Source organism: Scyliorhinus canicula, chromosome 8 (assembly GCF_902713615.1).
Source record: "Scyliorhinus canicula chromosome 8, sScyCan1.1, whole genome shotgun sequence".
Taxonomy (NCBI): Eukaryota; Metazoa; Chordata; class Chondrichthyes; order Carcharhiniformes; family Scyliorhinidae; genus Scyliorhinus; species Scyliorhinus canicula.
The window spans coordinates 22,091,505-22,107,536 of record NC_052153.1 but is presented as its reverse complement, the minus strand read 5'-3'; the positions used below and the strand labels follow the sequence as shown (position 1 = coordinate 22,107,536).

Below are 16,032 nucleotides of genomic sequence, written 5' to 3'. Positions count from 1 at the left end.
AGCGTTCGCATTTAAAGGCTGGTCGTGGCCGGCGTTCTCAGCCTAAAATCCGGTTGCGGCCGGCATTCCTAAAATTCGGACACAGCCGTTGGGCGCTTCTCGCGCAATCGGGAAAGCCGTGATGATCGCTCCACGACCTTCCCGACATCTGCCCATGATCCATCCGTGGGTTGCGACCGCCATTTTGAAAAACCCTGATCTACAAGATGCACTAACTCACCAAGGTTCTGCAGGCAGCACCTTCCAAACCCACGGCCACTACCACCCAGAAGGACAAGAGCAGCAGATACCTTGGAACCCCATCACCTGGAGGTTCCCCTCCAAGTCATTCACCACACTGACGTGGAAATATATCGGCGTTCCTTCACTGTCGCTGGGTCAAATTCATGGTACTCTCTCCCTAACAGCACTGTGGGTGTACCTGCACCTCAGGGACTGCAACGGTTCAAGAAGGCAGATCACCGCCACCTTCTGAAGGGCAACTGGGGACGGGCAATAAATGCTGGCCGAACCAGTGGCGCTCCCATCCCGTAAACGAATAACAAAAAAAAAAAAAACTGCTATCCCCATTGGGACAACCAACATGCCGATCCCTTCTCAGGCCGGCGTTTATGTTCAGTTCTAATGAACCCCAGCTGGGTAGCCTCCGACCCCTACCTGGGAAGCTCGTACTTCACAAACCCCGCAGGGCGACCGAAAATGGTTTCTCCACGGGCCACGTGGGGGTTATGACAGTTCGCAAACAGTCTCACCCTGATGTTCACTCTCAATCCTGCTGAGTTCTTGCCTTGGCCTCAATAGCAGTGTCACTGCTGACAATTACAGCCAGGTAACTCTTCCAACTGTGTTAAAGGGATCACGAGTGAATGAGAACAAGCCGCAGAATGTGGTTCAAGGTAACCTAATTTGTCATGAGTTTAGTACTCGAGCAACTAAATTCGGTTACAACACTATCTGTGGAATGCTGCACAATATTTAAATTTGCGATGGTCCATCATTTGTTCAATGCCTTCAAGGCGAGGCGTTGATCATGGGCAGAGGCAGTTGATGAGCTGTTGAGCAGCTCTGTGACTGACTGTAAACATATTACAACTGAAGAATGCATTCAAAGTCTTCAAGGTGAGGCGTGAACACAGTGCAGAGGTAGTTAATGAGCTATCGAGCAAGATTAGCAACTTCACGACCAAATGCAAACGTATTATAATTGAAAATAACATCCAATTTTTAAAAATTGTTTTTTTGGGTTTTCGCATTTTGCATTTCACAACTCGCATGTTATATTTTACACTTTACCGCGCCGACCAGGGAGAAAAAAAACATACAAAACAACACAACAAAAACGAGTAAGAAATTATAGAGTTAAAAAGACAGGCAGTATTGGTCCAGATATTTACATCTTGTTTTCCCTCCTGCTCTGGCCATGTCTCCCCTTTCAACAACGTACCTTTGTTGCTGTTCCCAGTTTGGTCCACGTGTGTATTTACAGATGTCTCGACAGTTTTAGTCCCTTGTCCCTTTGTGTGTCTTCCCCCCCCCCCCCCCCCCCCCCCCCCCCCCCCCCCCCATCCTCCCCAATCTTTCTTTTTCGTCTCTATCCCTTACTCTATTGCTTGCTGATACCAACAGATGTTGGAGTAAATTGGTGAACGGCTTCCACGCCCTGTGGAAGCCCTCTCCCGACCCTATGATGGCAAATTTTATTTGGGGGGGGGGGGGGTAAGAGGGGGGTGGAGGGACGTCTCTATGCAGGAATGATCCTCAATCTTGACCGATTCTGCTCCCGGCTCATTCACCCACACCCTCTTTCTGCTGTGGCCGCCCAGTGGTCGAACTGTATGTTTGGGAGGGCCAGGCCTCCCATATTTCTTTACTTTGTAAGATCTTAAGACCATAGGACAGCATACGAGCAGAACCTTCTTTTTGGATCCTCAGTTTGCAATCACCATGATTAGTTTGCCTATCGTGTTGAAGAAGGCCTTGGGAATGTAGATTGGGAAGGGTCTTAACAGAAAGAGGAATCTGGGCAGCATGTTTATTTTGATCGTCTGTACTCAGCCCCGCCAGGGAGATTCCTTTTGCGGATCCGTGTCTAGTCGTGGGCTATTTGGATTCTAAGGCAGCGGAATTTGCCCCCCCCCCCAGAGCAAACAGAAGCAGGGACAGCCTGCATCCCTATCTCGTGCCTCTGTGCAGCTGGGAGTATTCAGAGCTCGTGGTGTTTGTGCATGCGGTCGCCATAGGAGCACTGTACAATAGTTCCGTCCAGGAGGTGAATTCTGGCCCAAACCCAAACCGTTCCAGTACTTCTATGTGTTACTTCCACTCGACTCTGTCGATGGCCTTTTCCTCATCCAGAGAGATGACCAATTCTAGTGTTCCCTCCCCGGATGGGGTCATTATCGCGTTCAGCAGGTGCCCGTCATTCGATGTTAGCTGCCTGTCCTTGACAAAGTCTGTCTGGTTCTCCGTGACTACCTCTGGCACAGGTGTACAGTGCCCGGTAGAAGGTCACAAAGGCCTCATTGACCCTTTCCGGCGTGGTGACTAGCCAGCCATTGCAGTCCCTAACCTGGGCTATCTCCCTCGTGGCTGACTGCTTTCTTAGCTGGCTTTGTCTCCATGTTCGGAGAAGGTTCCCATGTCTGGCAGAGCTGGTACACTGCTTTCCCCGTGGAGAGCATGTCAAGGTCCATTTGTAACTTCTTCCTGTCTGCCAATAGCTCTATGGTTGATGCCGAGGAGTACCTCCAATCCACCTCCAGAATGGGGTCGACCAGTTGTCGCCTGGCCGCCGTCTCCTTCCTGTTTTTGCACGCCTTGTATGGGATCAACCTTGTTGATGCCGCCCTGCAATCCACGGTTTCCCTTTGTTGGTGCGTACTCCAAAGTGGCTGTTTCTGATGCTTTTGTTTTCCTTTCCACGGTGAGCGATCTGTCATTGCCAACCGAGTGCTCTTCCCTCTCGTACCCTCGGCTTTACCTCTTGGTCTGTATCTCCCCCCTCACGTCTCTATGAGCTTTATCCCCACCCTCCCCCCACATCACGCCCCCCCCCCCCCCCCCCCCCCCCCCCCCCCCCCCCCAAATGTAGAGCAGACTCTCCTCCTGTCGCCAGACACCCTCTTCTTGTCGGGAGCTGTGCCGCGGCCCCCACCCTCGCTCGGACTTCCTTGTGCTAGCTCACCCGCTCGTGTGGTGGCCCCTGCCCCGGGTTCGACCTATATCTCCCCCGACTGATGTGTGTCTCTTTCCCCCTTTCTTCCTCTTAACCCCCCGCCCACCCTCCCAACCTTCATCTTACCGCTCTCATCCCTCCCTTTCAGGGATTCCACGTCAGATTTGAAGATGAGGCGGTTAAGTCCCACGCAAATAGTCTCTACATTTTTTTGTTTACTGATGGGATTAAGTGTCTGGCTCACTCCTGGTTTCATTGCCTTCCTACCCCAAGCTTGTGCACAATTCCATCTGTATCTGCCAGTGCGGTGAAATAGCACTACCTGTCCTGGAAAGTCACCCAGAGTTTGGTGGGGTACAGCATCCCAAACGGCACATTGTTCTTATAAAGGTGCCATGTGTGTCTTGCTCAGTTCAGGATCTTATCTCAGACTTGGTACCGGTGCACTTTCGCAGTGATGGTCCGCGGTTGATCCCCAGTCTTGGGCTTTGGCCAGAGTGACCTGTGGTCTCTCCACTTCTAGGGGTTTGGGGAAGCTTTCCCTTCCAACCAGTTTGCCCCGCATCTGGGCCACGTGTTCCATCGGGTTTCTGCCCTTGGTGCCCTCTGGTCAGCCTGTCATGCAGAGGGTTTGGCGGTGCGATCAGTTTTCTTGGTCCCTGACCTTCCCCCTTAGTGTCCCGTACGTCGCCACCATCCTTGCGATCTCCATCTCCAGTGAGGCATTCCCATCACTCTGGACGGGCGTGGCCCTCTCCATCTCTCTGACCATCACCTCCTGCGCCTTTAGACACCGTTCTGTCTTTTCCAGCACTGTTTGCAGAATGACCAGCGCCTCCGCTACTGCCACTTTCACCGTCGCCGTCATTTCAAGTTTGCTGGCGTCCTTGAGCTCTTGGTTTCCCTGTGTTAGGCATTCCCTCTATTCCTTTATCTGGAGATAGTCCGGCATCTACTCCGGCAGTCCATCCCTTGCGAGCGTGACCGGGACCATGTCCCGCGCGTTCGCCATCGCCTCAGTCTTTCTCTCCTGGCGTTTCCTGCCTCTGCCCTGTTTCTTTGTGATGGTATTGGAGAAGGATGTTTTTTTTCCCCACGGGTTTAGCGGGCTATTTTGGGTTAAAAGTGCCTAATTTTGAGTTTCCAGGAGACGCCACCTATCGTGCGTCCGTTCAGCACATTCCCGTCACCGGAAGTCAAGGTGACATTCATTTGATCACATTTTACAGAGGAGTTAATAAAGTGACATTTGCCTTTATAGGGTGACTATCTGACCACCGCAACAATGAGCAGCGGCCACAATGATTCACGGTTGCGAAATTCCTTTAAGCAGAGGAAAACGTCCCGCGCAATCTGCCAAGCAGATTCAGGACGGAGCTAGAGTTGGGACAAATGGCAGAATTTGGGGAGAAACAGAACAGGACTGCGGAGTTTAGAATGAGATTCCAGATCCAAATCAGGAGGCACAAATACAGTTGGACCATGCTTGTGTCCACAATGATGAGCCTAACTGTTCCACTGGATAAAATTACAAAATGATTTCAATTTCAAGGCTTGATATCTCTTGGTATTGGTAATGGATCACGTCTGCTGAATACTAGAGCAACCAAATGGTGAAGATCATTGGAAAACTCGGCAATCCTTCAGATATTTCTCTCTACCTAATGGTGTTGACAACTTTACTGTTGAAAAATGTGTACAGTAAGAAGTCTTACAACACGGGCGTTGATTTCCTTGATCCTTAAGCGGGACAAGGACCCCCTGCAGCGTGGGTCATATAGGCCGATCTCGCTGCTAAATGTAGACGCCAAGCTGTTAGCGAAGATCTTAGCTACTAGGATAGAGGATTGTGTGCCGGGGGTCATTCACGAGGACCAGACGGGGTTTGTAAAGGGAAGGCAGTTGAATACCAACATACGAAGGCTTCTGAATGTCATTATGATGCCGGCTGTGGAAGGGGAGGCGGAGATAGTGGTGGCATTAGACGCGGAGAAGGCCTTTCATAGAGTGGGGGTATCTGTGGGATGTGTTGGAAAGGTTTGGGTTTGGGGAGGGGTTTGGCCGTTGGGTGGGGAGCATCAAGTGTCGCTTTATGTGGACGACCTGTTGCTGTATGTGGCGGACCCGGTGGGGGGAATGCCAGAGGTGATGAGGATTCTCAGCAAATTTGGGGTCTTTTCTGGGTACAAGCTCAACCTGGGTAAGAGCGAGCTGTTCGTTGTGCACCCGGGGGATCAGGAGGAGGGGATTGGTAGGCTCCCACTGAAGCAGGCAGGGAGGAGCTTTAGGTACCTGGGAGTCCAGGTGGCTAGGAGCTGGGGGGCCCTGCACAAGCTTAACCTCACGAGGCTGGTGGAGCAAATGGAGGAGGAGTTTAAAAGGTGGGATAAGCTAACACTGTCGCTGGCGGATAGGGTGCAGTCCGTCAAGATGACATGCTCCCGAGGTTTTTGTTCCTGTTCCAGTGCCTCCCCATCCTTTTTTAGGAGGGTCAACAGGAGCATCATGGGGTTTGTATGGGCACACGGGACCCCGAGGGTGAGAAGGGTGTTTTTGGAGCGGGGCAGGGAGAGGGGGGGCTGGCGCTGCCCAACCTGTGTGGGTATTACTGGGCTGCCAACGCAGCAATGGTGCATAAGTGGGTAATGGTGGGGAGGGGGCAGCATGGAAGAGGATGGAGATGGCGTCCTGTGTGAATACGAGTCTGGAGGCGCTGGTAATGACACCGTTGCCGCTCCCTCCAACGAGGTATACTACGAGTCCGGTGGTGGTGGCTACCCTGAAAATTTGGGGGCAATCGAGACGACATGGGGGGAGGTGGGGGGCTCGATGGAGTCCCCGATACGGGGAAATCACCGGTTTGTGCCAGGGAGCGTCGATGGGGGGGTTTCTCAGCTGGCACAGGGCATGTATTAGGAGGTTGAGGGACCTGTTTGTAGATGGGAGGTTTGCGAGCCTGGGTGAGTTGGAGGGGAAGTTTGGGCGCCCCCCGGGGAACATGTTTAGGTACATGCAGGTTAGGGCGTTTGCCAGGCGGCAAGCGGTGGGGTTCCCTGTGTTGCCCCCGTGGGGGGTTCGGGACAGGGTACTCTCGGGGGTGTGGGTTGGAGGAGGGAAGATTTTGGACGTGTACCATGTTATGCAGGAGGTGGATGAGGCCTCGGGGGAGGAGCTGAAGGGTAAATGGGAAGAGGAGCTGGGTGAGGAGATTGAGGAGGGGAAGTGGGCGGATGCCCTGGAGAGAGTGAATTCCTCCTCTTCCTGTGCGAGGCTTAGCCTCATACAGTGCAAAGTGCTGCATAGGGCTCATATGACCGGGACGAGGATGAGCAGGTTCTTTGGGGGCGAGGATAGGTGTACTAGGTGCTCGGGGAGTCCAGCAAACCATGCCCATATGTTCTGGGCATGCCCAGCGTTGGAGGACTTTTGGAAGGGGGTAGCAAGCACGGTGTCGAGGGTGGTAGGATCCAGGGTTGAGCCAGGCTGGGGACTCGCGATATTTAGGGTAGCAGCAGAGCCGGGAGTGCAGGAGGCGAAAGAGGACGGTGTTCTGGCCTTTGCGTCCCTAGTAGCCCGGCGTAGGATTTTGCTTCAGTGGAAGGATGCGAGGCCCCCAAGCGTGGAGGCCTGGATCAATGACATGGTGGAGTTCATTAAGTTGGAGATGGTGAAATTTGCCCTGAGAGGGTCGGTGCAAGGTTCCTTTAGGCGGTGCCTTTCCTGGACTTCCTGGCGGAACAGTAGGGAAATAGGCCGGCAGCAACCCGGTGGGGGGGTGGTTTTGGTTCGGTGGGAGGAAGAATTGGGTACAGGGGCTTGTTGGATGTGGCGGGTGTTATCTCTCCTTTTTGTTGTTTTCTTTTGTTTGTTTTTGTAGTTGCTGGGGGGGGGGGGGTTGGTTTTTGTTCTTTGGTTTTTACTATGGTTGTTTGGTTAATATTGTTTTGTTTATATTTAGTGAAAATCTTAATAAAAATTATTTTTTAAAAAAGAAGTCTTACAACACCAGGTTAAAGTCCAACATGTTTGTTTCAAACACTAGCTTTCGGAGCACTGCTCCTTCCTCAGGTGAATGAAGAGGCGTTCACCTGAGGAAGGAGCAGTGCTCCGAAAGCTAGTGTTTGAAACAAACATGTTGGACTTTAACCTGGTGTTGTAAGACTACTTACTGTGCTCGCCCCAGTCCAACGCCGTCACCTCCACATCATGGAAAAATGTGTATGCACACAGTGATGGAATATTATTGGCCATTTTAGCAGGAGAAAATCCACTTGTACGCTTCTGAACTCCTTAAAAATCCAAGGCCATCTCGCCAATAGACGCTTGGTCTACATTGTGACAGAGTCTATTTTGTTTAGTTATCTTTATTGCCATACAGTGTGAAGCACATAGGCACAGAATTAAAAACAAGAAACATCGACTGTAACATCAGACTATAACAGAGAAAAATATAACATCAGAATATAACATAGAAATCACACTATGTTTATAAAAAGTCCTCTAAAAGCCACTACATTTTCAGCATTCACAGCAAAATTAGGCACAGCATTCCAAGTATCAACAATTTTACATGAAGGTTTTTTTAACGAAGCCCAAGACGTGAACCACATTTCTGTAGTTTTCGCTGATGACCTCACTAAATGTTGTAACTGCGGGTAAAGAAGTGTTCAGGCTTGGAGGTAGTAAGGCCATGTATCAATTTATAAACTTCAACTTTTATCTTTTCTCTAAAGATTTAATCCAAGAATTCTTAAACGCTCCTCATCAGCTATTCCCTTCATGCCTTCCATTTTCCTGGTAACATGTCTTATATAAGACTCTCTCTATAAGCTGTATATCTCTCTGACAATGATCGCCAAGGAGATTTGACTGGACATTTACCCCTACACTAACATTTTGGCCAGACTTGAGTCCTTTTTCTTCACGCCAGATTTTAATTTTAGGTTTGGAACATAACAGTTAGAAATGTACGAAGGTACAAATTAGGAGCAAGAGTAGGCCATTTGGCCCTTCAAGCCTGCACCACCGTTTAGTATGGCTGATGTGATTGAGGCCCCAGCTCCACATTTCTCCTATCCCCGATAACCTTTGTTAGTCACGAATCCGTCTACCTCCGCATCAAATATAGTCAATGACCATGCATCGTCTACTCTGGGGAAGAGAGATCCAGAGATTCATGATCCTCTGAGAGAAATAAATTATCATCACTTCTAACTTAAATAGGACACCCCTTTTTAAAAAAAAACTAATCCAACTCTCTCTCCTTCAAGGGTAAATCCCCTTTCGGCATCCACCATGCCAACTCATCTCGGGATCTCATGTTTCAATAAGATCACCTCTCATTCTTCTCAACTCGAGTGGATACAGGCCCAAAGGTCCAATCTTTCTTCATTGGATAGCCCCTTAACATGAAGTTGCTGCATTTTTGTTGTAAACCAGAAGTTCCATCAAGGGTGAAGCTTCACACACCACCTCCTCTTGTGTGTGGAACCGTCTAGCAGATGTGTTCCAGGGACCACTAGCCCTCCTCTGCAGAATTTAAATTGATAATTCTCCTGTGATGAATGTAGGAATTTCAGATGTTATATGTATTCAGTGCAGTAAGAGTTAAAAGTCTTGGTTTGGCTGTGACTGCTACAGTCAAGTTTTTAAAAATCCTGGTTTGAAAGACAGCAAGGCTTTTTGGGAGCCAGAGATGTAATTAAAGCATTGTAAAAGTTGGGCCAATGGACTTTTATTTATATTAAGAGGATTCAGTTTTAAAAGATCTCTGTCTCAAAGTGGAGTATTCAAGACATCTCTATACAACAAGTATCCCTGAGTGCTAACCGTATTTAAAAGTGGATTGGGATCTGAGATGGTTGTGCTGTTGATTTTGAAGATATTTTAATACTGTGTCAGTAATGACATTCGTTTTAATATACTACATCCCTGTTCTGCGTGAAATCGCTCCTGGAGCGAGGTATCCTTTCCTCACAGTCTTACAAAAATTAAAATTAAATATTAGCGTTTCTGTCCAATACCCTAGCCACTGTTGGAGTCTGGTCCAGGGTTGTGATATCTCTCAGTCGTTTCCAGGCAATCTCCAGGTTCAAACTTGTTACAAACCCGTCCTTGTCCCAGGTCCTAGCCTGTTACGCTAACCAATCTACAATGCCAAATTAAGGCATTCCATTGCCACAGCAGAAGGCAGAGAGAGCTACTCAGTTTGAAGAAAATTCCTCCAATTGAGTTGAGTATTTTTGGGTTGGCCTGTTGTGCAAGAAAGTGCTTTGACAAGTCCACGGTGACCTCCTTACAGAACAATCTCCCATTGTATGCAGACCAGCGTAGGGAGATCTATTTTACATAACCTTGCACGTAATAGGAATGCGTCTGTTTACTGTAGATTCTTCCACTCTGAACTTGAAAATTACACCCTGAAGTCTGATATAGGAACAGTCGGTGTTGGAGGCCTGGGTAATCATGTGGGTGTTTTTTAAAAAATTCAAATTGGGAAGTCATTGCGTGCAGGTAGCAAGGGGTGTAAATGTACACGCAAGTTTGTAGGCGAGTATTTTTGCCTACCTGTTCATCCAGATTAACCCAGCACCAGATGATTGAACTTGCTATTCAGTTGTTTCTTTGCCCTGTTTGCACGGATTTGTAATATGTTTTAAAAAGAAAACAGCACAACGTTGCATCGGGGACAGATACAAACAATCTTAAATCACTTTGTCTCTATGTGCTGAGCTAAGAAAAGAAATAGTCGGGGAGGATGGAAAACTACGTGAACACGAGGGAGATTCTCAATGCAACAATCCTGCAAGGTTCCTTAGTAACCGTCTTAAATGACATCAGTGTGAAGTGAAAGTGGATAGCAAAGTTTGGAAAAGAATGTATGGAGAAATTATGCTGTTGGAATAAATCTGCATAAATTGGCTGCTTGGGAAGAAAAAATGGAACTTGGGAGATATACTTTCCACTGCACTTCTCCCTTTGTGTTATTTTAGTTTATATTGCAGCGCTTATAGATCAATGCAAACATTAGATCATCAAATTCAGCCTCGCAGAATATATATTATTCAGTTGAACGCAATTTACTGTATTGGCAAAAATAATTAAGTTGCATTTTCACACAGTTCCCGTCCAGTGTGAGAAAATAAAAGCATATGAGAAGCAAATGTCTTAGGACAATGAAAACTTTTCTCTTGCAATGCAATCTGCACTTGCTTGGCCCACTGTTTATTTATGCTGCTCTGTTTGTTATAAAGTATTCGTGGTCCCGAATACAATGAAGCATACAAGGTTATTATCACCCTGGGCATTACAAGACACCAACACCTTTTGTACTGCATCCCTGTCACCATACAGTGATGCTTCTCCCATCTACTGAATTACTGCACCACGCTTAAACTGTGGGGAAAGCACTTCCAAACTGTGTCAAATGCGTGTCCAGATGATCAGCATAATCTTAGAATTTACAGTGCAGAAGGAGGCCATTCGGCCCATCGAGTCTGCACCGGCCCTTGGCCTCCATCTAAGAGCTCTCCTCTTCTCTATATTAATTTATTGCCTACCCCATGTAGCACTTGAACTGAGTGGCTTGCTAGGTCATTCTGAGTTGACCATATTGCTGTGGACCTGGAGTCACTTGTAGGCCAGACCAGGTAAGGAACACAGATTTCCTTCCTTAGATGACATTAGTGAACCAGATGTGTCGTTACGTAAATCGTTTCATGGCCCTCATTAGACCATTTTTATTGAATTCAAATTTCAGCATCTGCCTTGGCAGAATTCAAACCTGGGTACCCAGAGGATCTCGGGCTTACTAGTCCAGCAGCAATACCACTAGCCTTTGCCCCCTCTTGCTGATGCAGCTCTGTGTTGTCTCTGTTTATTCTCCAAGTCATGTTGTATTCCTAAAGGAAAAAGAAGTAGGACATTTTTCTGGTCACCCATACTGCAGAAGGCGAAAGCAAACCACTACAGTACTTTGCCATGCATGATTGTGCTCCCAATCTACTTTCAGAAGGGGGGGTGGGGGAGGGCCTCAAATTTAAGTTTGAGATTGGTGCGCCCCTTTTTCACATTGGCTGCAAACTATTCATTCATTTCTGGCAGTGCACTGTAATTGACAGCTTCTACAAACAAGCTTCATTCATCTTCTTCGTGGATGAGTAACTCTAAGGCTGAAACCACAATGTGTACAAACATCAACCACGTCAAAGAGTTACGTGCTGTCAATTCCCAGCTCAGCACTTCAAAATTACTCAAGCGTGAAGGGGCATGCTTGGAATGCACCAGAGCATTGCGATCCTGATTTTTCCCAGACATCCGATTCTTCGCCGCATTGGGGTCCCCACTACTGGCGGCGGGCAGCGGAGAATCCAATCCAATGTGCATTTACAGTAAATACTATGAAGATTTAAATCTCAAAACCAAAATGAGGGTTTTCTACATTTCTGTTTCAGGGTTACCCAGTACACCCCGTATCAGCCTGAAGTTTCCCAAGGTAGATTGGAAAGCTTATTGAACTACCAGACAATGGTGTGTGACCTCACTGGCATGGATGTGGCCAACGCCTCTTTATTGGATGAGGGAACAGCTGCTGCAGAAGCAATGCAATTATGTCACAGGTGAGATTGTTTTAGTTTCCCCCTCAAGAAGAAACATCCCCTCCATGTCCATCCTGTCACGGCCTCTCAGCAACTTAAAGGTTTTGATTAAATCGCCTCTTACTCTTCCAAACTCACGTGGATGCAAGCCTAGCCTAGCCTGTCCAGCCATCCCTCATAACACAGCCCACCCATTCCAGGTATTAGTCTAGTAAACCCATAACACTTGTAAAGGTTTGCAATCCACTGAGATACTTTGCAATGCTTACCATTCCTTCAATTTCACAGTGCAGTACCTTTAACTTGCCTTTGATTCACAACTTAATGGTTTAAACCAGTGTTCTACAAACCTTTTTCCCGGGGACCCATTTTTACCAACCGGCCAACCTCCGGGACCCAACCCGGTCGACCTTGGCGACCCACGCCAGCCGACCTTCACAACCCATGCCGGCTGACCTGAACGACCCACCATTTTCTCTTACCTTGTTTGCTGCTGATAAAAATGGAGGAAATGGTTTCGGGTCCCTTTGACCCTCGTACACGCTCCTCCAATGGTACCTGCTGGATGAAGGTGAAGCCTTCCGGCGTCGGAAAGTATGGAGTCTCCATCTGACCAAAGTTCTGCATTTTTTCCCTGTAAAATCTTATCAAATAAACCACCCCATAACTTGTAAAAAAATAAATAAAATAAATGAAAAAAATAAAAATTAAATGAATAAAATAAATGAATAAAACCCCTCCGATCTTGTAAAACAAAAAGCTGCGAGCGTTTAAAAAAAATAGCGGCAGCACTGATCATCGGCGTGCATGCGCATGCGCGCCAATGTTCGTGCGATGCGGCCAAATTTTTTTTCATGTTCGCGGCCATTTTAAAGGCCACTTGCAGCCGGCGTTATTATTGCTGCTGCGCGGGGATTTGCGCGATCGGGAGCGCCGCGAAGGACGGCTCCGCAACCCTCCCGACACCCACCCGCGGGTCGTGCCCCTGACTTTGAAGAACATTGATTTAAACTCAGCTGTCAGGAGGTTTGTTTATCTTTCCCTGCTTGTTTGAATGCATCTGAAGTACTTTTGTTCATTCTAACCCAATGTTTATGAACAATCATTATGATTGACAGCTGCTGACCACTTCAAAGCAGTTAATTGGTTTCACTTCCTCTTTTCTAACTGCAGAAAACATAGTTAGAAGTCTTACAACTCCTGGTTAAAATCCAACAAGTTTACTTGGAATCACTAGCTTTCGGAGCGCAGCTCCTTCGTCAGGTCACCTGAGGAATAAACCTGTTGGACTTTAACCTGGTGTTGTAAGACGTCTTACGGTGCCCACCCCAGTCCAGCCCCGGCATCTCCACATCATGCAGAAAGCACAGCATTGTTGAAGTGGTCAGCCTCGTATGTATGGTGTAGTGGGGGCTGACCTGTTATTCCTGTGGGAGGCCAGATGCCCATCCTTGATGAGGGCTTGGGGTGCTCCTCTAGTCGGTGGGGAGTGCGGGTGGAACAGTCAACATTTGCGTTGTGTGGGGGAAGGGGGCCTGTCCCAGGGGACGCTGGGATTGGGGTGCCCATTAAAATGGCGGCTCGACCCCAGCAACTGCAGGGAAACCAGTGTATTCAGCACTGTGCATATTTTTGCATAGTCAAGCCATGGGAATCTGACCCCGGGTACCAGAGGGACACAATCCCGATTCTTCACTGGCAGGAACACTTAGAATCTGTAATGGAGAATCCTGGCCTTGATCTCGCTAGTACCCGGTACAACTGAAGCATAACCTCCCTACTCTTGTAAAATTACCTTCTTCAGAAGTCAAAAGTCTTTATTTTACTGCATGTTCCCAGTTGTGGCCTGCAATGTGTTGACTCCCACTCAAACCCAAGTATTATCAGATCAAAAGTTGCAATTTATCAATTCACATAAATATTATCTTCTCTTCCTATTAGACACAACAAGCGAAGAAAGTTCTTTGTGGACGCTCGTTGCCACCCTCAGACAATAGCTGTTGTGCAGACAAGAGCAAAGTATGTCAATATTTTTATTCTGTGTAATTTGGACGAGTTATCCTTTCCCTCCAGAAGAGTTCAGACCTCGTTATTAAGAGAAATATTACAAATGTAGAGTGACGTTGATTTAAAACCCAGTGAATTACGCAAAGTGAGTTATCTTTTTTTATACAAACATCACTTTCAAAGACAAATAGTGCACTGTAATTTTACATTTGGCAGCAGCAAGGGCACAACACGTAACAGCAGCTTCCGCTGCCAGCGCCCATTGTGAAAGGCACCATTGTAATGAACCACTAATTTGCCCAATGCAGTCTATGCCTTAGTTCATCCACTTGTAGCCTGAGCACTTACCCTATTGAAGATTAATCTTGTGAAAAGTCATGGTGACAGCTGAGGATGATCCATCAGGAAGGAGAAGGGAGAGTTTATACAGTGGAGATTTGGAGTGGGGGTGGGGGCATTGGGAAGAAACAGGAGATGATTGGGTTGTGGGGGGGAGCGGAGAGTGGGGGGGGGGTTTAATACCTTCCAATGTGGCCACCCCTGGCTGGGTCCATCAGCGATCCTGGGCTTCGGGTGGGTGTAGTACTGGCTGCAGCCACTACCTCCCTGGTGGTGCTGCCTTTCGGTGAAATGTTGTTGGCTTCTGAATGGGAGGCAGCTCTCGGTAGGTGGGACTTTAGCTAGCCTCCAGGCTCCTTGATCCCAGGAAAGGTCCGACGTTGCCCAGTTGAGTGCCTGATTGGCCTTCCCGAAAGTAGGTGATATTGGACTCTCGCCAGCTCTCTAGTCAATTGGAGAGACCCGCATCACCTCCATTAAATACTACCTGATGTATGCCGGGATGAAGAATTTCCACCGTTTGGCAGAATTCCAACGTTTGGATCGTGGAATACCAACCCCCACCTGGCCTGTGCTAGCTGCCAGCTCTTTAACCCACCGTCTATCTGATTGGCTTTCTGTGATTGGGAGATGCAGAGCCTACACCACAAATAGCTGCTGCTCCAATGTGCAGCCTGCAGAGCGGCTTCCTGCACTGGTCCACCTTCCTGGTGTCACCTCACTGCCGAGAGCAGGGCCAGGACTGGATCTGGGACAGATGGGGGATATGGACAAGGCAGGCAAAGCCACAGCCTTTGTTGCCCATCCCTAATCGCCTTTGAAAAGGTGACGGTGAGTTAAAATAGGTTTACACTAGAAAATAGTTTGCCAGGCAGTGTCGTTGTTCTTTAGTTCGCTTCACATGTACATGATCCAGCAATGCATACACACATATACACTCACCCGCATACACATGACACGCACACATGCCCGCGCATGTGCACATGCACTTGCACACACATATGTACACATGCATACACACACTCATATGCACATGCATGCTCATACACACACTACTCATGCTTGCGTACTTGTGTGCACATGCACACTACGTACACACACATGCACATACACACACAGGCGTACACTATGCAGAGTTTGGTGTTCATCCCTTCCAGCTCTTGTGGCCTCAACAATGATGCAGTTTCTGATGGTCAAGATCTGAGTTTCCATTGCAGCACAAGTAATAGTCATCCATTATCTAAATGCTGCAATGGAAGTGCAGACAGAATTCGTGCAAGCTCAGCCATGCAAACTCAGACAGTTGCCATCAGGCTGCAGTTATGAGTACTCCACAGTGGTTAGCAATGCTGCCTCACAGCGCCAGGGTTCAATTTATTGGGTGACTGTGTGGAGTTTGCACTTTCTCCCTGTGCCTGTGTGGTTTTCCTCCGGGTGCTCCGGTTTCTTCCCACTGCCCAAAGATGTGCAGATTAGGTGGATTGGCCACGGTAAATTGCCCCTTAGTGTCCAGGGATGTGCAGCTTATGTTAGTGAGTTGTGGGGATAGGGTGGGCGGGACAGTGGACCTGGGTGGGTATCCAAACCATTCCTGTAGGTCAGGGTGAAGGCCAACCGAATAATTATAGCCAGGAACTGCTTGAGAATTGTAGGCGGGACTTTTGCTTGAAGTTAGAGATTTAGAGCCAGCTTGCCGTTTAGGTTTCAAGGCCTGTCAAAGGGCTGGAGAATATATCTACCGGATCCCAGTTCATGTTTATAGAATCAATTTCTGTCTCCCCTGCCAAACATGACTTAAATTCTCCAATCTCCCGCTTTTTCTGGCCATCCCTTTCCCCGCCATCCTTGACCTTTCTGATATCCTCAATGGGTCTTTCCGCACCTCTTCTGATGCTACTCTCTGTAAACCTCTGG

The 16,032-nt window shown here is 48.1% G+C and overlaps 1 protein-coding gene across 3 annotated transcripts in view; it reads left to right on the top strand.

Moving 5' to 3' along the window:
- The window catches only part of gldc (glycine dehydrogenase (decarboxylating)), a 169,618-nt gene that overhangs the window by 54,922 nt on the left and 98,664 nt on the right, over nucleotides 1–16,032 (top strand). For all 3 annotated transcript variants that reach the window (XM_038804258.1, XM_038804260.1, XM_038804259.1), the window contains 2 exons: nucleotides 11,629–11,793; nucleotides 13,714–13,791. In XM_038804258.1, the coding sequence (XP_038660186.1) occupies nucleotides 11,629–11,793; nucleotides 13,714–13,791 (243 nt within the window). The remainder of the gene's footprint in view (nucleotides 1–11,628; nucleotides 11,794–13,713; nucleotides 13,792–16,032) is intronic.